Here is a 22,400-nt window from a genome sequence, read left to right on the forward strand (position 1 = left end):
TTGTTTGTTTTTATTTATATAACTTTGAATAACTTCCTTATTATGAAAACTTGCCAATGTTTCTGATGCCTGCATGTACATCTAATGTAGGTCGAATTTCATTACGTGGGAGAAAAGGTAATGTTTGGATCAGTACAAAGCAAGACTCGAACAAACAAGTCCTGTTTATAAAGCAGCATTATTTTTGCAATACCTAAGTAAAGCCATTCTATGCTAAAACATGTTGCCTGCAACCATTTTCAGAAGAGATCTTGGCCTGGATGGTTGTAGTGTTTAGGGGGCCCCCTTTAGGAGGTCCGGTAAGGTTTGATTTGATTACTTTAAGATAGATTCTAGATATTTTGATTAAGTCTTGAAGTCTTGGAGCTATTTAAGGGCTCTGACCATAGTCAAAAAATTTGGTGTGGGACTTGAAATAAAACTTTTGTTTTGGGTTCCTTGACACATTTAGCAGTCCGGAACTATTGCAAATTAGGCTATGTTCGCCGATTCTGGCCTAACTTGGATACGATGGCTTAATTAAGCCAGAAATCGTAGCCTAATTAGGCTGGAAGGAACAAATTTCCAATTTTTGACTTGGATTTCAAAATCCGCGTCAATATTAAGCTTAAAATGTCAAATTCTTATTTATTTGAATAAGTTCCGAATGTTTTTTGGGTAAAATTTGAGCGGACTGAGAAAATATTCAGTTTTTAAATATTATGCTGTTTCAGCAAAATTATGTTTATATATACAGCAGTACAGTCGAAATTATTTCAAGATTAATGTAAACAAACGTAATCCAAACTTTGCTTTTGAAACATGTTTTATCTATCTATTTTTTATCTTCATAATAAACTTGTTTTGTACACTTACATTTTATAAACAACCTTGTCAGCTATAATAATATGTAAAAAACGTAAAAAAGACCTTCCTCATTTTAAATATTTAATCAATAATCTATAAGTGTAAATGAAATATCTTTATAACATATTTTTAAGATCAGCAAAACCAAAAAACTATACTTTTAAAGCCCACGATAACAAAAATATATTATGATACTAATTTTTTTTCGTTTTTCAGACAAAAAATGGCGCGCTGCATGTAGAACTTAAATCGGCTTAATTTGGCTATCATGGCCAAATTAAGCTATAATTTTAATAAGATAATCACATCTTTTCACACCGCTCTAAAAAGAGAAAAGTTTTTCGCTTTAAATACTCTTTTTAGTACAAGCAACAAGTTCATGTAGTAAGATTGACGCGGATTTTACTTGTTCTCAAGATATTAAGGTTTGAATATTTCATATATCCAAATTAGGCCATTAATATCCTAACTAGGCTATAAATTCTAGCCTAATTAGGCTAACATCCTAGTTTGGCCATCATAGCCTAATTTGCAATAGTTCCTGACTGTTTAGCAAAAGATTGCATTTACAAGTTGTTTGGAAATTGATTCTATCAAGAGTAATTAAGAATTTAATTACAGAAATGACGTTATGAACTTTAAAAAGATGTTAATAGAATGTTATATTACCCTCTTTTGCAAAAAATGCTAAGTTTCAATGGGTAATTAATGTTTTTATTTCCATGTTTTTTTTAATTGTCTGCAAAGAATTGAACTATTTGAAATTTTTCGGAAAATTTTTCTAAATTGATGTATCAAAAATTATAACTGTTTTTCTACAAAAGATTGGGATGAAAAATTGGTCAAAAACCGGTATTTTTCAAGATTTTGAGAAAAAGAAGCCTTTACAAAAATTTTCTGAAAATCTTTTTTTAGTTTGGTTAAAGATACACCATCTAACGCAAAAAAAAATTTCCTCGCCGAAAATAAGGTCTTCAAAGTTGAAATACGTTTCTTCTCAAAAGTCTTCATTTTCTTCTTCATCAATTTTTTTCATTGTGATTTTTGAATTTTTAGATTCAGGAACAGTTAGCCTAACAGAAAATGTATACAGTATGTGACCCCCAAAACGTCGATCAAATTTAAAATTTCTCTCAAATCTAGAGGAAAAGAGGTTTTACAAAAATTTTGCTGCATGAAAAACTTTAACATCTCTACTTTATTTCCCGGAAGTTTTTTTTCAAAATTTTCAATTTCAACAATATTTTTAGCTTTTTCTAATGGCCCTCAAAACGGAGGCTTGCAATTTTAGATAGATAAGAGAATGAATCTTTAAGATATGAATACAAAATTTTGACCATAGTTTGGAAATGTGACTTAAGCTAAGGCTACACTGATAGTTTTTTCAGGCGTCTGCAATGCAATTGTTGCATTGCAGCCGCCTGAAAATTGTAAACATTCGATTTACAATACATTCGAAAAACAAAACATTCGAATTACAAAAAATTCGAATTACAAATAAAATGAATGGAAATACATTAGAATAAATATAAATATTATAAGACTAAATCAGTTAAAAACGAATAATAAGAGGCAAACAAATCAAGTATCACAAATCCACATCATAAGGATAGTGGCATAACCTTGCGGTCACGCCGGACGCAAAACAAGGGGTTAACGAGAACGCAAAAGTCTGGAAAAAAATAATCTCAAAATCGACGAATAATAAGAGAGATTGACTAAAAATTTCTCCTAGTAGATTCATGAATTTCAATCTCATTCATATCAATGTTCAATTTCCTAACTACAAAGCATTCGATTTTATTAAAAACATTCGATTTTCGAAGGTCTGACGTTCGAATGACGTAATAAGATTGGAATGTCAGCTACATTGTCAAAAAAATTCAAAATCAGTTCAAACTGATTTTGTTGCAGACACTTGCAATTTGTTCTGCAATATTTTCATTGCGTTGCAGAGCAATTGCAGAAAAAATTGACGTGCTACATTTAGCAATTTCTCGCGCGCTTGCAACGCAACACTAATTGCATTGCAGCCGCCTGGGAAAACTATCAGTGTAGCCTTAGCTTTAGAGGCTTTTGGGCATAAATTTGTTTGATAAATTTTTTACAGTATACCCCTGGTTGTCAAAACGCAGGTTTGGGGCCCCCAAAACATAGGTGTAGTTAAAATCAAATTATTAAGCCCAGTGATAATACGTAGGGGGAAATACTATGAACATATTTGTGTTTACCCTTAAATTTACGACCCGATGGATGTAAATTTTATGATTTTCATGAAGTTTAAAATTTTCAAAATGACAATTTTGATTTAACAACGTCTTAATCAAGTTTCTGAAAACCAATCTCTTTTGAAAATAGTTCCATTTATGTATGGAATAAGCTGTGAAAATTTTAGAAAAAAGCCGTTTTTGCTGATTCAGCGAAATTTTTATATATAATGTTAATTTTTTGTTATAAGCTATTATTTCAAGCTGATAGGAATGGAATTCCAAGTTTTTTGCTGTTTCTCATATGTAGAATTTTCGGTTTTATCAATGCTGATTCTAAGGTCCCAAAATAATTGTTGACCTTTAAGATGCTATATCTTTTACCCATCCTCTAAAGTCACAGATGTATCTGCATTTTCTGAACGGCATTAGGTGTAGAAAGTTTCCTATACCCCATTTTCATAACTTATTTTCAATATCCAAGGAGCTAGAGTGAGTTATATCCAATTTTTATCTAATTTTGCTGTTAAAATATTTCCTTCAGATGCAAATATGTTATTTTGAATCTGTCTCAAACCATCAAAAACATGCTGATTTATTTTGGCGATACAGTTATTTCTCATTCATTCTTATTCTCTTCTAGTAAAGTTGATAAAACATCAACAAATTAACAATGGAAGCTGGTTTAGAGGAGAAAGTGATCAATGGGATGTTGGCAACAATTTCAATCGTCATCTGGTTTACCGCGTCTGTTGGAAATGTCCGTCTTTTCCACCATTCCAAGCGAAAGTGGATCAAAACAAAAGCTTCCTCAGTGACGAACACCATCTTTTATATCCTCACCTTGAGTAATCTTGCTAGTTGCTTCACCGCTATACCAATCCATATCGTCAAGATGATATTAGAGTATTTTCGTGTCAACCAAGAGAAAGCCTACCTGTGTTTAGCGCGTTACTCGACCACAATGCTTACCACTGACCTCTCACTAATGTTCTTAACAGCGCTTATCGTCGATCGCCATGATAAAATCGTTTTGGTGCCATACGGAAAGCGGCCGCGTATCAATAACAAGAATAAACACAAATACATTGTCTTTATATTTCTACTGGCTTTTCTATCCAACTTGATCATGTTTGCAGGCTACATAGGACATTTAGTGAATCTTGGTGTATCGCCTTGTCGTGCAAGAACCTCAGATACTCTATCACGATCAATGACTTATGTGGAGGGAGCTAAAACATGTTTTATTGCCGTTCCATGTCTCCTCATCATGTTTCGCCACATCACAAACTTGAGACGTAAGATCCAAACCATAAACAGAGGAACGACACGCATGCGTGCTACACTCAAGAAAATTCGGCAAACGTATTTTTACATCTTAGTATTTTTAATCTTCTGGGTACCTTTTGGTATCATGGCTGTTTTAGCTGAAGAATTGATATCCAAAGATTTTGATGTTCTGTGGTTTAACATCGCTTTCACTGTGGCTTATGGATATATACTGGGAATACCATTAGTGTGTGCGATCACGGACAAAAACTTCCATTATTTCAGATCAAAGAACAAATCGCATCGGTCGTTAGATGCAGAATTAGGCAGTGAAAATACGCCCTCTGTCAACATATCTACAGTGGCGTATAAACATTTCAAAGGAAGCCATGTCAATATCAGTCCGTCTTTTTACTCCACCAAAGAAGAAATTGGCGTTGCTTCAAGCTCGAAAGAACTACCGGCTGGCAGTGAAACTTAATGATACAAATTTGCAAATAAAAACGTTTATACTAAAATCAATGTTATGACGAAAACGAAAAGCCCTTTTCGACTTTTGATTGGAAAATGTGGACACTCTAAAAGAAGGCAGCTACATGAGATGATCTGCTGACAACTTTACTGATAGTATTTTTGAAAATCTGAGAATTAAATCTATAATTCAGGGACACTGGTCTATGTAATGACTTGTATGATAATAATTTGAATAATGTTTGTCTTTTAGGAATGCAACTACAAAATATAAATTTAATTCAACCATAAATAAAATGCAACAGTACGACAATGATATTCTTACCTCGCGCGCTAATGAATGTTGGTCAAATTAGGATTTAAAATGTCCATTTGTGGCTGAGCCGCTAAAATAATTTACCTCAGCCGATGCTTGAGTTTGATGCATTGACCCCTGAGAAGGTTGTCTAAAGTTGTTCTCTTTACCAATCTTTGCACCATTATTCCCCTGAGATGGTATTCCGTACATATGCGAGGTCGGCATTGTCCCATAACTATAAAATTCTGGCATCATTGCCGTAGGACGAGTAAAAAGTCCTCGATTCATTGGATCGAAATATGGGCGGAGATGAGGCGGTCCGCCATGACCTTGATATTGAGCATTTTGAGGAATAAAGACAGTGGGTTGAGGGTTGAGGATGGATGTCATATGTTGTTGTTGTAGGAGGCTTTGTCGTATGAGCTGTTGTTGATCGACTGTTTGCTGTGTAGTGGAAACTTTCAGATAGTTTTGATTGGCTGCTTCAGCGGGTATTGGTTGATTACAGGCCGCCATTGGATTATTCGGTGAGGAGATTGGTGGAGGACTAAAAAATCAAGCAGCTTTTGATTTACATTTCAAACATGAATAAAGTCCCTGTGAATTCACAGTGAAAAGGTGCGAACTTGAAGATTTCAGCTTTTCAACTTTTCATCTTGAACTCACCCAGATAAAGCAATGGTCAACTGTTTTTATTCCTAGGCCCGATTGCACTACCTCTATAAGCATTTTCATATAAAATAATAATTTCAAGATTGAAACAAGTCTTGATAAGTAAACCAAACAAGGATTTAACTGTGAGTTGATTAAAAAAGAAAGATAGTTCGAGTGTTCTACCTTCTCGTCAAGTTCTTTCCATTTTTAGACGATTTGTTTGGAACACCGATAATGTCTTCTAGATCAGCTTCAGTAGCGTTTCGTTTGTTCTGCTGATGTTGTTGCATGTGCTGTTGAAAGTTGTTTTGAGAAGCGAGTTGAACAGCCGCACTGGCTGCTTGTGAAGAATAAGCAGTTCCAGATGAATTGTTGAAGTAAAACTCGAAAATATCTTTACACTAAACAAGAGAAAAAGTTAAACCATTGTTACAAATTTCACTTTAAGTCATACTTGACGAGTCTTGCTGCAATGAAAAAGGTGAAAAGCTTCTTGAGATTCCGGAGGAGGGGGCACTCAATTTCTAAACGGATATATGTGCTGCCAAAAAAAATGGCTTTCAAAACCGGACTCTTACAGTGCAGCCCTTAAGCCTTTACTATGTATTTCAAGGGTCTCGAAAAACCTACCCTTTAAAGAGCGGCACATGCCGTGGGTCGGACCATATGAGTCCCCCTACGAGGTTGAATTGTGTCTTGAGTACACTTTTAACTGCTAATTTAAATTAGTTGGATTATTCGATTGTTATAACGAATTCTGCACGTGATATTTTCTTTGCTTTTTAAAAGGGTAATTTTTGGGTCACTTTGAATTAGAAAATCTGCGGTAGAGCATTCTATCTAGGCTAATTGTTAATAATTGTTCAATATATATTAGAATTCAAATCATACCTCTTTTTGACAATTTTGAGTGGAATGTTTTTGAAGAAGTCGAATGTAGAATACTGTCAGTTCCATTACCTGGAAAAAAATGAACTTGCCATTTGAGTTGGTAGTTACTATAGCGTGTTTAACACAGTCATTAGTGTTTTTGGCTTCAGAAGACTTAAGCAGATTGTATTATTTTGAATTCCATTAATAATATTCCAAAAGCCGCCAGAAAGTCTATAAATTTGGATGCCCACATTTATAACAGACAACCTAATTTTCGTAGCACGAAAAGTCAACCAAAACCCCAAAGTAGCACTCCATATCACTATATTATACACTGACAAACCAGCCAGGTTAAGAGAGACATCATACAAACAGACTAGTTTACTTCTCTATCTTACCGTAGCCATGTCGAGTTTCTTGGATTGATTGCTGTACGGTAAAAGAGAACGGAACTGCTCGCAGCTTCGACGAATTCTTTCCCTCGAACAAAAAAGAAAAGACAAGGAAAATAAACTAACTTGTATCCAAAGTGAAAGTGAGTTGTTAGTTTGACAATACCAAAAGGGATCAGTACGAAAATTTATTCGAAAGAGTGAGATATTTAAGCTAGAGGGGAATGAGGGAAGGTAAGAGTTAGACCAAATCAAATATCCCTTTTTCCGAGCGTAAAACTTCCTCTCTAGGATAGATTGGAGTGGTTTATAATGCGTGTAATACAGTAGTAAAGGCGTTATATGATAATACGATTATTGTTACGGGATTTAGTTTGTATAAACTAAATTTTTCCCCTCCTTTTTGCTTTATTTTTACTATGTCTGAATTAGTAATTAATCTCTGGGATGGCATAAAACACCTTTGCCGAGTTTAGTTAAGAATCCACAAAAAAGGATAGCATCTCACCTCCTCATTCGTTCTTTGGTATTATGCTTGCTTGGATCGTCTTGAAGCATGGTTACGTTCAAGGGATTATTCAAGCTACCTTGACCTGACACCATGTATGAAGAGTAGTCCGAACTCATTCTTGGTGTGTTCTGAGGAGCTTGTACCTGAGCGTTTGATGGAAACGGGTTGAATTTCAACGATGATTGTTGCTGGTGTGGTGGGATTGTCGGGAAGGGGTTTGGTACAGGGTAGTAGGGTATGGTATGGTAAAATAAGTTTGTTTTCGGGAGTATTGGTGCGGTGTTTGATGAAGGTGTTATAAAACGCGGTTGTTGTTGATGGATGAGTGTTGGTCGTACAACGTGTTGTTTGTTGGATGTCGTGTTGAAGATCTGTTGTGTTTGTTGTGGATGGTTTGGTTGAGTTGCTAGTTTGATGTTTGATGCTTGGTGGCTCGATTTGATGACCGTAGCTTGTACTGTTTGTGGAGTAACGTTTATTGAAGACGCAACTGTTGATTGATAGTGTATTTGATTTGATTCTTCACTCGATGTAGTATTGACATGGTTTGATATTTCGACAGTCAGGATGCTACTAGATGGTACAGTGAAAGATGGTGGTGAGGAGTTGTCCAATGTCGTGTAAGTGCTTGCAGGTGGTGCTTGTTCATGATGGACATTACTGCTTAGTGTCTGGTGTTCTGATGATGAGAGAGCTGTGGTACAGATCGTCATTTTTTCAGCGTCCTCCTTATGGCTCAAACCTAGTGGAAAGATTACGTGTTTTGAAACGTTGAGTAGGTTTTCCAGTAGGTTTTTTCAAAATAGTTAGAAATGATATGAAAAGCCATACCGAGCAAAGATAACTGGATGAGGTGTCATGAATAAAAAGAGATCCATCCCTATCTCCCAAAATACACCCTTTTCACAGACCCGGTATGCGCAACAAAAAGTGGAGCATGATTTTTCCACTGTGGATCCTATTTTTGCTAATTTTCCCAGTGGGTCCCACCGGGTCGGTGTCTCTAATTATTAGCATTAGACTGACCTGCTGAATTGACGCTTAAGCTTCTGAAGACTTCTTTCACAAATTGGAGTTCCAGAGGAGAATAGTCAACTTTTGTCACACCATAAATTGTTACTTCGTTTACTATGGTAGAAAATTTATTACATTTATACTCTAAGAAGCAGATATATAGAATATTGAGAAAAAATTTTGTTTCAGGGAACAGAAAAGCTGCCTCGACAAAGGGCGTCTTTTAATAAAATTAATTACCCCACTCAGGCAAGTTAAGGCCTGTGCAAAAATTTCGATAAATCGTGACGGCCGTGACGGCCAGTTGTTCCACCCCTTTTTATGGGAAAATTTTTCTTAATTTTTATTCTTCATATTAATACCTTTCCGAAAAGTGCTGGGCCAAAAATTTTCTTTCAGCCATTTTGGAATATTGAAATTCGGAATTTGAAATACTAATATTTCCTGGAATATTTATTGAAATGAGCTCAAATTTTGTACGAAGGTAGGGTGGATAAATGTCTTTCATTTCCGAAAAAAAAATTTCAAAAAATTAATGACGTCAGCAAAAATCAGCAATTTTCGTTTTTCCTCAAAAAATACTGACGTCATCAATTTTTTGAAAACTTTTTTTGGAAATGAAAGCCATTTATCCACCCTACCTTCGTACAAAATTTCAGCTCATTTCAATAAATATTCCAGGAGATATTAGTATTTCAAATTTTTGCTGACGTTTGCTAAATTTCCCAAAATGGCTGAAAGAGAATTTTTGGCCCAGCACTTTTTGGAAAGGTATTAATGTGAAGAGTGATGATAACGAAAAATTTTCCCATAAAAAGGGGTGGAACAACTAGCCGTCACGGCCGTCACGATTTATCGAATTTTTTGCACCGGCCTTAACTTGCCTGAGTATGATTTATACATCCTTCATAGCGTCAGCCCCCTGCTAGTTGGGGGGTTACACCCACAGATCTGTAAAGCCCGAAGGGCTAGATTTGCGGCTTTTATCGAAAAGTGAAGCCTAGGTTTGGAAGGATTTCCTACCAAGGTCACGTGACTAAAATATGCAATTTCACCGGTTTGAGAGATGTGAAATAGCGTTTGCCGCCTACTTTTTTTGATCTCGCGCTCCGAAAACAATTAAAATGCTAGATCCTATCCATCGGCACGAAATTTAAAAAGTCAAATTTTTGCTTCACTTTTTTTTGCTGGAGAAAGCTTAAAGTTGCCTATCTAGCCTAAATGGCTTTACAGATATCTGTGGTTACACCCCAAATTTTTCCCAAATAAGGAGGGGGTTGAAAGTACACCACTTTTTTGGGGGGACCCATGTAATTGGGGGAGCTAAAATCTCATCACTTAACATGGGGGCTAAAATAATTCAGCTTAATGGTTGGCTTCAATTACCCAAATTTTCGCATGTGGTGCAAAAGTCTTATAAAAAGTGTGCAAAATATTTTATCTTTAACTTACAACTGAACGCAATTTACATTGGAAAACGTTTTTTTACTGGATCAATTTTTTGAAAGTGTCTAGGGTCAAAAGTCCTGGGGGCTAACAAAAAATGCATAAATCTTTGGGGGGACTTAAAACTCAGGGGAGGGGGGGCCTAATTTTTGCCTGGGACCTAAACCCAGGCTGACGATATGCCCTTTTCTTAACAGTGCCATATACATAAAAATGCGAAAATGTAAAAACAAACACTTTTTACAGAAAATTTTAGTCCCATCAATAGTCACTTTTGAAGAAAATTTGGTAAACTAAAGTAGTGTTTTAACCTGATTAGTATAGCCTGAAAAAGCTTACTTCTGTAATGTGATTTGTTTTGTTCCACAGCAACAATTGGAATGTTGTGGTTATGTGTACTTGATTTCCTAAGGATGAAGGATACTTTAAGAAGTCTGTTCCAAAAAATGACAATCCTCACATTTTGAGACTTCCACCGATTTCAGTTTTGAAATTCAGATTTTTGTAATCTTTTTTTGGATCAAGTAACAAATGACAACCCTTTACATTACGTCAAAAACAGCTAAAAACGAGAATAATGAACTTTAGAGGGCTGTAACTTTTAACCTGAGTTAGATTCGTCTGTAAACAGACCCGAAAATTTCCATGATGAGCAGTGTTTCAAAATTTCGACGAAAAGCGAAAAAGAAAATTTTTCACAATATTTACTGATTCGTGTAGAAAGATATGAAATTGCGTTACCAGATTCATTACCTTATAGCGACAATAATACGAATCATTTCATTGCTTATACCAAGATCCACATCAGTAAACATGACGTCAAACTCTCGTTGGCATGACAACTGTTCTGCATCTTCGGGTTTGCAACGGTAGATTTTGAATCTGTTCTCTTGAGCTGATTCTTCATTGGTTTGATGCAAAAGATCGATAACATTGCACGTATTCTCGGGTGTTGTGTTGTTTGTGATGACGAGCACTTCAAAGTTTGGATGAAGATAGGGCTGAAAAATAAAGAAAATAGGGGGGAAATAAGGTAGAAAATTAAAAGAAGGTTGAGGATTCCGATTCTGGCTTCTTCACGTTTTGTTACTAACGGTGGCGGGAATCTGCGGGAATGTGAGATCTATTTGATTTGTAGAGATCCAGGTTTCGGCTTTGCTTTTTGCAGAAGTTGCTAGCCGTTTTTAAGAGTGAATGTTTTATGGACGTCAAAAAGATTATCCTTCAAAGTCTATCGTTTGTTAGAAGTTCTAAACCTCAAAAGTTGGAGAAAAGAACCAACAACCAGAAATTCTCCCTGACCAAAAATAAAAATTTCAGTTGCTCACTCATTAAAAACAGTGACGAAGTTATCCTGAGAAAAAAAATTCCCGATTGGTCTTCTCTCGAGTCTTTGTCGATATAAAATGAAACCCTAAAAATTCTTCGAAATCCAAAATCACAATTATAGGGTGCAACGGACCCAGGCGAGGGGGTACTAGGGCTGATGGATGGTGAGTATGTGCGAGCCCTACCTTTAAGCCCTTACCCGCTTGAGAAAGAATGATACTTGTTGAAAATTGCTTTAAAGTGAGTCCTAGGTTCGATTTTCAAAAAAGCCTCCAATAATTTTCTCACTTTCTTGACTTAAAACCCACCCGATCCTTAGAACACCCCCTTCTCACAGACCCACTCTATCGTCCCCGGTGGAAGATCATACTTAATTAATTCATGTCCCTACTGAAAATAATCAAATAAACCAATCTTCACTGCAAAATATTATGCTATTTTTCTCATCACCACTGAATTTTCTGACTTGAAAACAAAAGAATGGAAATCTCCAATCATAAAAATATGGGAATATCAATCCCCATCGAGTTTCAGTCTGTTATTTTTATCCCCACTGGCTGAAATCCTACCGGGTCTGCGAGAAAGGGATGCCTTAAGGCACACACTTACCAAGCACCCATTTTTGTTTAAGTACCCCCCCCTCCGGGAAACAAACAATCAAAATATTCCTTAATATCTGAATATCCTAAAATATTTTATCTTGTCTCTTTAAGGTTAGCCATCATTTTTGTCATAAACTCAACGGACTCAACCCTGGTTCAAGGGTTCAATGGGGTTCAATACAAAAACAAGGCTGACCGATTTAAAGAACACATATAATCTTCAACCATCAGAGCAAGATCACAGTCAAAACACATTGTCAATGTAAAAGTTAGAGGCAATTTAAGCTTTTAAAAGAAAAATATCAAATAAAGTCAAATACCGTCTTCTCATCAACAGTCAGGTTTCTTTTGATAGCACTTTCAGTTGGTGTAATATCTGCTTCTTTTTGTCCTTCTGTTTGGTCCACTGTGTCACAAAGTTCTAAAAATTCAGCGACAACTTGGTCTTTATCAACAACATCATAAAGTTCCCCTTCCTTTTCACCTTGTTGTGTTTTATCATCTTCAAATAATCTTCTTTTAACGCGATCAGTTAAATCTCCTAAATTTTTGCTCATTTTCATTTATACTGCTTTTACTGAGCAAACTAAATTTTTCTTTTGCATGCAGCGTGCATTTGCAAAGACATCAACCACGCTTGCGACTTTTCGATTAAACTAGCACTAATTTCCAAGCAGAAGGTACACATCCCCAAAGGCAAATTATAGTTAACAAAAGAATAGTAAGATTCTTGGCAAGTAAAAGCAATTACCTTTTATCCCAATTGAGAAATCGAAATTGTTATTCATTATTTCTTACATGCAATCGCACGATTCAAATAGACAAAAGTTGCGATAATGACTCGAGCGATAAAATGCGTTTGGGTGAAATCAACATGCTCTCCTTCGCTTTGTTAGACCTTCTGTGTTCTTGCGTGCAAAAAATGACAAAAAAGGCACCAAGAAGGAGAGAGTGTCGTGAAAATAAAAACCTTTTCTTATAGTGAAATCGACATGAATTTGTTCCAAAAAAAAAAAAAAAAAAAAACATGAGATTTTCCTTCTAATACTGGAGAAGGAAATATTCTATCTAGATTGGGGTATTTTAGGTTTGCTCACTGTCCACCCGGGGGGTACTACCCTTGCCCTTGCCGACGGGGGTGCCCCGCTGAGGTTCGAAAAATGGACCCTACGTGGGACTCGTTTTTTCAAAAATTTTGACGAAATTTGCGAAAAAAGTGACCCTGCATGAGACTGAAATTCAAAAATGTTCTCAAATTTTCCAAAAAGGCACCCTACGAGGGACTGATTTTTCTATTCTGGTGTTTTTGCGACCCTACCTGGGACTCATGGAGGTTAAAAAGGTACCCTGACCAGTGACGCATCCCGGAACCCATTTTGAGTACCCCCCCCCGTGACTGTCCATTGCGATCGTTAAAGAGACAAATATTCATTCCTTATAAACGAGAAAGAATTCGGCCAAATCTTTACAAGCTGAGGAGATTTAATTCAAAGCAGCTAGTAAAAATTAGATTCCTCATTTTTGAAAGAGTTTTGCGTGAGTTGGACCCATCGAGTTTCAAGCCCGAAGGGCTAGAGGCAGGACTCCCTGGAGAGAACGCCTGCGCGTAGTTTTTACACAAACGCCGGATTGAAGATGGGAAATAAGTGGTTACAATTTCTCTTGCCTGAGAAGGTTTAAAGTTTCGTTTAAAGTTATGCCTCTAGCCCTTCGGACTTGAAACTCAATGGTTGGACCAACAGGATAAAAAAACCACTTTATCGTGTGGTAAAGTATTCTGTCTTTGATTAAAAACCTCTGTATCCAAAGTTCAGCCTGTTAGAGCTTATTTCCAATTTTTAGCGATACTTAAGCTAATTTTACCAGGCTAAAGTGTTAATCCTTTTTCGTGTCAAAGTTGAATTCCACTGCCACTGGCGCTAAATTACAAAGAGACGTAAGTTAAAATATTGAAGAACTGATTGTAGTGAATTTTTGGTTAGTCTGACCATAGCCAGGAAATTTAAATTCTTAACACCAGTGTGTTTGAGAATCGTTTATTTTCTTTCCAGTTAAAATGGTGTATAAAAGAGACAGCGTAAATACAATTCACGAATATAAACAAAAAAACAACAACAAAATAAAGTTAAGGGTGATACCAAAAATTCCTCCAAACAAACCAACGAAAAAAAACAAAAACAAAAACAAAAGGGCGATAATTTTATGAAACAGTTTGTTGATAGTGTGGCTGAGAAAATCGTTTCCGAATTTTTCATGATTAGGTCTACTTATGACAAGAAATCAAAAAAAAAAGTCGCTACATATAAAAACTAAACTAAACACGAAGATGAATGAATAATATTCTGTATGATGGACCTTTAATTACAATTTTTTTGTTGGCACTAAATTTTTTTAATAAAAAATTGATTTTAACAAAATTTAGGGAAAATTGAAATAAAACAAAATTTTAATGATACTTCTTTTACATAAAGTTTTGAATGATCTATAAAATATTATTTAACTCAAAAACTGATAAAAATCTAAAACCAAGCCTTATTATATAGACTCTGTGTATAGATAGACCCTTGCATGAATTTTTAATACCCAATATAAAAATGCCTCATTCCACAAATGGACAGTAAACTCTAGAAGGCAAGGAAGATGCCAAAAACGTTATAGAAAAAATCAACTTAATTCTTTTAAAAACAAAATTTGATTATTTACAAAATGTACAGGAGTCCTATTTTAATTATGGTGACATAATCATCATCAAAATATTCCAACATTTTAGACATCTTCGACATACGCGATCCAGTTAGACCATTTCCAGCACCTGAAAAAGAAAAGAATTGTTTTAGAGCCAGGAATTGGAGATTTTTATGGTCCAGTTATTTTATGGCCGTTTTGCTTTATAAATGCGAACAACGAGACAATTTTAAAGACCTAAAAAAAATTATCAGATATGTAGTACCTTTCGGGGAAAAAATGTTTTATTTAGTCAGGCTTTTTTTCGTCGGGGAAAAATTTCGTCACCTAGAGGCATTTTCGTCACTTTCCCCAAACCAAAATTTCAAATTCGTCACTTTTCCCCGACGAAATTTACAATTTAGTCACTTTCACCCAACTAAATTGTATAAATGAAACGGTTTCCTTCATTAGCTTGAAAATATATCTTGCAATTCGACGTTTGAAGCACTAATTTTGGTTAATAAAGGTGTAAAAAATTTAGATTTTAATTTTGGTTGGGGTTTAAAAGATTAGGTGAAAGTTTTGGACGGGGGAAAAATTCGTCGGGGGAAAATTTCGTCACCCCCTCAAAATTTTCGTCACTTTCCCCGACATTTTTGTCCCCGATAAGGTATTTTATTCCAATGATTAGCAAGATTACTGGATGAAAGAATTATTAGCAATCATACACTCCCAGTTCTTGCTAAAGTCAAGTATTATATCATATTCTTTTGAAAATTAATTTAACTGAATTTTAAATTTTAAATTTTAAAGAATTCGAGGAAAGAATTAAATGGATTTTACTTCGAAACATTTTTCATTCCTTCCAAAGAACTGCTATTGTATGTGAAAAAGGTAAGGGGCGCCGAAGTAAGAACTGCCACCATGCTAATCATGGAGTTTAAAGCCCGAAGGGCTAGAGTAGAATCTCTAATATTTCCCAGGCAAGAAAAAGTGAAGCCACCATTTCCCATCCAGAACGCGCCTAGAACGCGCCGCAATCATGTCGACGGATTGTATCTAGCGGCTCCTTTGTTTTTAAGGACTGAATTTTTCGCAATCTAGCGATAGATTTACTTTCAATCCGGCGTTTGTGTAAAAACCACGCGCGGGCGTTCTGGATGGGAAATAAGTAACTGCATTTCCTTTTTCCAAATTAAGCTTACCTTAATTTGGCCTTGGCTGTTAGCAGCAACCACAACGTTGGAATTCTAAAGAAAGAAGCAGAATAAGAGATCATTTCAACGATATAGAATTTTAATCAAGAGTGGATAGAATTGCCAGTCAATATATCAAGTAAAACTGCAATAACTACACGAGGATTGCTGATGTTAAAGTTTCCTTGATTGAAGCAAAGGCATGTCAAAAACTTAACGAGTCCTTCATCAAAATCAATGTCGTTTACGAGCACTATTTCTCACCCTTCATTACGTGAATCGGTGGAAATTCAAAAGGCAACAGTTCATTCGATTGATCAATAATCAACAGATTCAGCTCAGAAGTTAAAGCACAGAACCTTTTGAATCGAAAGTACCGAAGGAAAATAAAAAATGGAGGATAAGCTTACAGGTTTCCAACAGACAGCAGATACGAATTCATTCGATTCTTCATCCCTCTTGTCACGATCCTATGATAGGTGAAAAAGATTATTTTATCGTCAACATGAAAAAGCTAAGAATTCTTGACAAAGAGGGAACATTAAGTACATACTTGATATGTAAAATACAGGGGAACTTATATTTTGACTTTAGGCACGGTAAATATAACGGTAAATCAGAATTCGAAAAATGTATTGTATGTGTCACTCAATTACTATTACATATAATCTTTAAAGTATTCCACTACAATTTGAAACACTTTCCTGCGCATCTTAAATGTTTTATCAAAAACAGTTTAAAGCTGTTGAACGTGCTAACCGTACTGGCTCAACTTCAGTATCTTTTTAATTACTCGTAGGCCCAAATTGTAAACATAAGAAATATAAATAAAAAAATAAGATTTTTGATAAAAGAAAATTTTTAGCCTCGTTTTGAGGCTAAAACTCGTGACCACGCCCCTAAGAATCAAAATTTTGAAAAAATGAAAAAAACACCCCCAGGGATTCACCCAAGGAACGAGTGTGCAAAATTTCAGCCAAATCGGACCATTTTTGATAACTCCAGCCTGCCCCAAAGTTTTGAGGTGACAGGACAGGACTGACAGACAGACAGACAGACAGACAGACAGACAGACAGACAGACAGACAGACAGACAGACAGACAGACAGACAGACAGACAGACAGACAGACAGACAGACAGACAGACAGACAGACAGACAGACAGACCATCTCAGATTCTAGCTCAACTGAAGTTGAAAATAAACAAATAAACTTTTTCTCTACTAGCCAAATTCTGAATTTCTTGATTTTATAACCTAAGGCTAATTCATTCAGGATCTCGAAAAGACGGCCCTAAGAAATTAATTCCCTCACGTCACCCCTAAGATACCAAGGAATGAATTTCAACGGAATGTTTTGAAAAAGAATGTACAACTCTAGAACAAACATACGCACCATGACACCTCGTATAGTATCGAACTTGAAAGTGAGTAGTTGTTTTGATACACCTTTGTAATAACAATATAATGAATTGTTTTCGCTCCCTGAACATGAAGATAAAAATTTCAAGTATTAGAATTAATAGAATCTTTGTTGTAGACCTGTGGCTACTGGATGGCGGTTGGAACTATGTTACATATTCTATTTTAGCGTTAAATCCTTCCAACAGTCAGTATCCAGTACCTTGATCTACCAACCGTTAACTGCTAGATAAAAAGGCTCGGCGGTCAGGTACATGCTAGGTCATACAAAATATAAATTTTGTTCAATCATAGAAAAACTTGAAAGCACTGTCAAAACATATACCTTAGAAATCGGGTACATAGGCGATAGTTTTGCCCAACTGAAGTTTCGCTTTTATTTCGATTTGACATAATCTGTAACATATTTTTCACGATTCAGAAGAAATAATTTAAACATACCGCATGCTATGTAATCCCCATTGGTAGCCAACCCAACAAAATTCTTCTCGTTAGAATGACCTTTATATGATTTGACGCAATGACCACGTTTGATGTCCCATAGTTTCAACTGACTATCTGTGGAACTGAAAAAAATATTGAAAATTGATTGGCAAGCTAATTCTTGTTCATGTTTAAAGTCATCCAAAGTCATAATTGTTTGATGGAAAGACACGCTTTCATCTTAAGCCTACCTTACACTTCGGACAAGGATTTCAAAATGTGACGAGCAGATGAACCACTTACAACATATGGCCCCCAAAACGGAGACGGCCCCCAAAACGGAGGTTTTCATTAAAATGTAGATTTATCCGAATTAAACGATTTTTGTTTATTTTGAAAGAATGATGGTTATACTTGAAAATCCGCATGTTTTTGCTGGTTTGAGACAGATTCAAAATAACATATTTGCGTCTAAAGGAAATATTTTAACACCAAAATTAGATAAAAATTGCATATAACTCACTCTAGCTCCTTGGATATTGAAAATAAGTTATGAAAACGGGGTATAGGAAACTTTCTACAACTACACCTAATGCCGTTCAGAAAACGCAAATACATCTGTGACTTTAGAGGCTGGGTAAGAGATAAACCATCTTGAAGGTCAACCAGTATTTTGGAGCCCTAGAATCAGCATTGACAAAACCGAAAATTCTAAATATGAGAAAAAGCAAAAAATCTTGGAATTCTATTCCTATCACCTTGAGTTAATAGTTTATAACAAAAAATTAACATTATATATAAAAACTTTCGCTGAATCAGCAAAAACGACAAATTCTGTCATTTTTTTTGCAAAATATAGGAGAAAAATATCTTTAAAGCTTAATATTTTCAGTTTCAGTTAAGCTTTTTTTCTAAAATTTTCACAGCTTATTTCATACATGAATTGGACTATTTTCAATAGAGATTTGTTTTCAATAGAGATTTGTTTTCAAAAACTTGATTAACACGTTGTTAAATCAAAATTGTCATTTTGAAAATTTCTAAATTTTCAGTTTGAACTTTGCAATATCGAAAATCTTGAAATATTTCATAAAAACCATAAATTTTACATCCATCGGGTCGTAAATTTAAGGAAAAACACAAATATGTTCATAGTTTTTCCCCCTTTTACCACTGGGCTTAATAATTTGATTTTAACTACACCTCCGTTTTGGGGGCCCCAAACCTGCATTTTGACAACCAGGGGTATACTGTAAAAATTTTATCAAACAAATTTATGCCCAAAAGCCTCTAAATCATATTTCAAAACTATGGTCAAAATTTTGTATTCATATCTTAAAGATATCTCGAGAAATCGCAAAAATTTCAAACCTCCGTTTTGGGGGCCATTAGAAAAAAGCTACCTATCTTTAAGCGATTGAAAAATATTGTTGAAATTGAAAATTTTGAAAAAGAACTTCCATAAAGTAGAGATGGTAAAGGTTTTCATGCAGCAAAAATTTTCGTAAAATCTCTTTTCCTCTAGATTTGAGAGAAATTTCAAATTTGATCGCCGTTTTGGGGGCCACATACTGTATATATTGGGTGTTCAATAAGGTGTAGGTCGAAGCTCTTTTTTAGAACTGGGTAGGAAAATTCCCCCTCAACAGATAGCTCTTTGTGAGGAAAGGTTACGTTATTTACAATGGGCATATCTATTCGAATTACATTCAACATTCATTTTGAACTTTCAATTTAAAAACACATACTGTGAAAATTGCATGAACTACGAACTAGAGGGTTGTCCAATATATAGGAGATTTGAGTCTTCAGTCTCACTTCATCATTTAAGTTCTAAGACGACGAATACCGTCCAAAAGCTTTTGTCAAACGTTTAGCTAGATAGAAACTTACGCTGAAACGATTTGGTTAGAATCGAGGAATTTGGCATAAGAAACAGCTTTCCGATGTCCTTTCAATACGGCTAAAGATTTCTTTGGATTTCGAAGATCGTAGTAATGTACACAATGGTCTAAAACGAAATCCGAAGATGAAAATTTCTACCAAAAAATAATACTGATGATAATGCACTCATCTAGAAACAATATTTACAGACTGAATGTATTTGCAAAATAAATTTGAATACGAGCTTACACTATGAATATAAATTGAGAGGTTAATTTTGTACATCTGGTCCAGTAAAATATGGAAAGTAATAAAAGCATCCTCTCACCAGCTGAACCAAAGGCGATGTGATATTTCGTAGCAGGGTTGAACTTGACGCAGCAAACATTTGCTTTGGCTTCTAGCGTGGCTACAGAATGTTCCATGTTCGTTGCCCATAGTTTCACTGCGAAAGAATTGTGGTATAATGAAAAAATATTTAGAAACAAAAAATACTAGGTATATTAGATCTTCGAAGCAACCTTCCACATGTGAAACCTTTCAAATAGTATATATAAAATAGATTTGAAAATTAAAGCAATGAAATGGAAAATAACATAATGAATACATTAAACATGAAACCTTTAGATCCTTAAACGACAAAGAAGAACCAGCAGCGAGACTCCAAATCTGCTTAAACCGGAGTCACGGAAAACAAAAAGCGAAAGGAAGCACAAACCTTTGGCATCATCAGAACCAGATGCCAGGAGATTAGGATCCACTGTATTGAAGTCGACACTCCAACATCGTTTCTCGTGCTCCTAAAAAGAAAGCAAAGTTCTTTTATCGTTTTAAGCTATAATATAAACCCAAAATGATTCGAATGCTATACTTTTAAGTCGATAAAAGTATGATCTTTAATTTGAGAAGACAAGCCGATGGATTATTTACGATATGCACCAATTGCAATGACTTTGCGAAAGTTAAATAACTTTTCTAGTTTTCTACATAATACTTCACTTGCATCCAATCAGCTGTTGTTGTTAAAGTAGACATACCATAATGCCAGAAGACATTATAGGAGTCATTTCCTGAATACAAACGCGCCCTGGTTAAGTTTATAATTGACGTTTATATTGGTGAGATTGTTCAGCTTTAGGCAATCAGCGCACTCAAAAGCTCGTGTGGCTTCATATTTATCACAAATTTGTACGAAAAAGATCAAAGCGAAGTCATAGCAATGACCTTTACGGCGCATACGTGTCAGGACGGAGTTAACAGAATCTGCTCGGAGATCAGATATAATAAATGAAAACAATACCTGAAAGAGTTGTGTTTGTGTGCCAGTAAAGGCGTCCCATATGGTGACAGTACCCTCATAATCACTACTTGATAGCATTCCCCTGTGATATTGACTCCAACTGATACAGCTGATTTTTGAATTACACGTCATTTCGTACGACGGATAATGAATATCCACCACGTCACGTATCACTTGACCGTATTCGAAAACCTGCACCGTGAAAAGGTTTGAAAAAAGGTAATCAATTTTCGACACAGCAGGCCTTTTTAGAAATTATGTCATGACAAACCCTCTTTTGGAAACGATTAATCATATTTCTTTTGAGCTTCATTAATGAAAAGTACGCATCTTGGGAATAGGCAGTCGCAAAGCGTTATGGGTAATCAGGACCACTGCGCGCTAATAACGACTTACTATTGGTCCAAAGTCCAAAGATTTTTGCGTCTAGCCAACGGGAAGCCCTAATGGAGGCGCGATCAGTCCTGATTACCCATGCTCCATTTCGACTGTGAAATGGCTTATGGGTAGCCTCATTACGGAAATGAAAAACGAGTTGCCTTTGACATAATTTTTGAAGAAGGAAATGAATAGAGACAAAGCGTCAAATTTTGTCAGATATTACAGCGTGGTTTTGCTGATTTCGTCGATAAAAGATTCTGAAAGAACCAAAGCAAAGGGATACCGACCTTTATTTTCTTGGTGACTCCAGCAATCGCAAAGTAATCACAATCTCGATCAAACTCAATGCTGAGAAAGAAGAAAATTTATAAAACTTTCATTGGGAATTGTGTTATTGAAAAGGTTTCTAAATTGAAATTTGTGTTTAAGCAGGTTTAAGAGGAATTTTAACAATATTGGAATAAATGGGTCAACACTCAAAATGGTTATTCCTCGAAAACTAAGTATCTGAGTGAAAAGTCAATTTCAAGCATGACAAATAAAATAAGCAAAGCATATCAAACATTAATACTAATAGAAAATAAAATAGAGGTTTGAAAGAGATTTTACCTTGAAACAATACTAGAACCATTATAAATGTCACTGGCATAATTAAGAGTTGCCAACTGTTTACACTTTGTGAATTTGGTAAATTTGGCTAACGTCTGAGTGATGGATTCCAGCCCGTCTTCAATTTTGACGTCATCTGTGAGAGAGATCAAAGATTATTCGTCGAATATAGGACAATTTTAAGTTTCTTTTATAGTGGTAAAAGATAGTCTTTTGCTGCTTATCATAGATTATTGAGAATCTTTGGTATGACCTTTGAGTGTTCAAAGTTAGGCTCTAGATACCCATGTAACTTTTAATTGACGCAATTATAGAATTGAAAACGCTGGATAACGGCTTTGAATAAAAAAAACACTTCTTCAATTAAAACCAAAGCATGTCATCATAGACATTATGCAAACAGAAAATAAATATCATGAGCCTCTTCTGACCTGATATATTTCCTTTCTTCATATTGAAATAACACGTTTCTAAGTCATCAAAATGTTGATAAATTCTTTTTCTTCTTGCGGCAGTGTTCTCAGAGGACCAGCCTTTATGAAAACTTTGCTGCTAAAAAATATTCAAAATAGGTGTACACGTTTCAAGATAATACAATATATAACAA

The 22,400-nt window shown here is 35.3% G+C and overlaps 3 protein-coding genes across 3 annotated transcripts in view; all 3 read right to left on the minus strand.

Moving 5' to 3' along the window:
* Positions 1–5,042: 5,042 nt before the first annotated feature.
* On the minus strand, positions 5,043–8,264 carry LOC136800484 (uncharacterized). Its single transcript, XM_067057143.1, has 6 exons — positions 7,519–8,264; positions 7,017–7,098; positions 6,637–6,705; positions 5,929–6,146; positions 5,194–5,638; positions 5,043–5,054 (listed from the first exon to the last, which is right to left on the minus strand). The coding sequence occupies exons 1-6, from the start codon at positions 8,232–8,234 to the stop codon at positions 5,043–5,045; spliced, it is 1,542 nt and encodes a 513-aa protein (XP_066913244.1). The 5' UTR covers positions 8,235–8,264.
* Positions 8,265–8,524: 260 nt separating this feature from the next.
* LOC136800485 (uncharacterized) lies at positions 8,525–12,637 on the minus strand. The gene is made up of 4 exons (XM_067057144.1): positions 12,233–12,637; positions 10,735–10,982; positions 10,321–10,388; positions 8,525–8,649 (listed from the first exon to the last, which is right to left on the minus strand). The coding sequence occupies exons 1-4, from the start codon at positions 12,473–12,475 to the stop codon at positions 8,525–8,527; spliced, it is 684 nt and encodes a 227-aa protein (XP_066913245.1). The 5' UTR covers positions 12,476–12,637.
* Positions 12,638–13,883: 1,246 nt separating this feature from the next.
* LOC136800448 (E3 ubiquitin-protein ligase COP1-like) overlaps positions 13,884–22,400 on the minus strand; it is a 16,464-nt gene continuing 7,947 nt past the window's right edge. The window contains exons 11-22 of the mRNA XM_067057107.1: positions 22,225–22,342; positions 21,794–21,929; positions 21,472–21,532; positions 20,804–20,995; positions 20,222–20,303; positions 19,832–19,948; positions 19,513–19,630; positions 17,638–17,762; positions 17,171–17,259; positions 16,186–16,245; positions 15,785–15,829; positions 13,884–14,724 (exon numbers count right to left, since the gene is read on the minus strand). Of these exons, the coding sequence (XP_066913208.1) occupies positions 14,707–14,724; positions 15,785–15,829; positions 16,186–16,245; positions 17,171–17,259; positions 17,638–17,762; positions 19,513–19,630; positions 19,832–19,948; positions 20,222–20,303; positions 20,804–20,995; positions 21,472–21,532; positions 21,794–21,929; positions 22,225–22,342 (1,161 nt within the window). The 3' untranslated portion in view covers positions 13,884–14,706. The remainder of the gene's footprint in view (positions 14,725–15,784; positions 15,830–16,185; positions 16,246–17,170; positions 17,260–17,637; positions 17,763–19,512; positions 19,631–19,831; positions 19,949–20,221; positions 20,304–20,803; positions 20,996–21,471; positions 21,533–21,793; positions 21,930–22,224; positions 22,343–22,400) is intronic.

This window comes from Clytia hemisphaerica, unplaced genomic scaffold, assembly GCF_902728285.1.
Source record: "Clytia hemisphaerica strain Z4C2 unplaced genomic scaffold, Clytia hemisphaerica genome assembly, whole genome shotgun sequence".
In the NCBI taxonomy this organism is placed as follows: Eukaryota; Metazoa; Cnidaria; class Hydrozoa; order Leptothecata; family Clytiidae; genus Clytia; species Clytia hemisphaerica.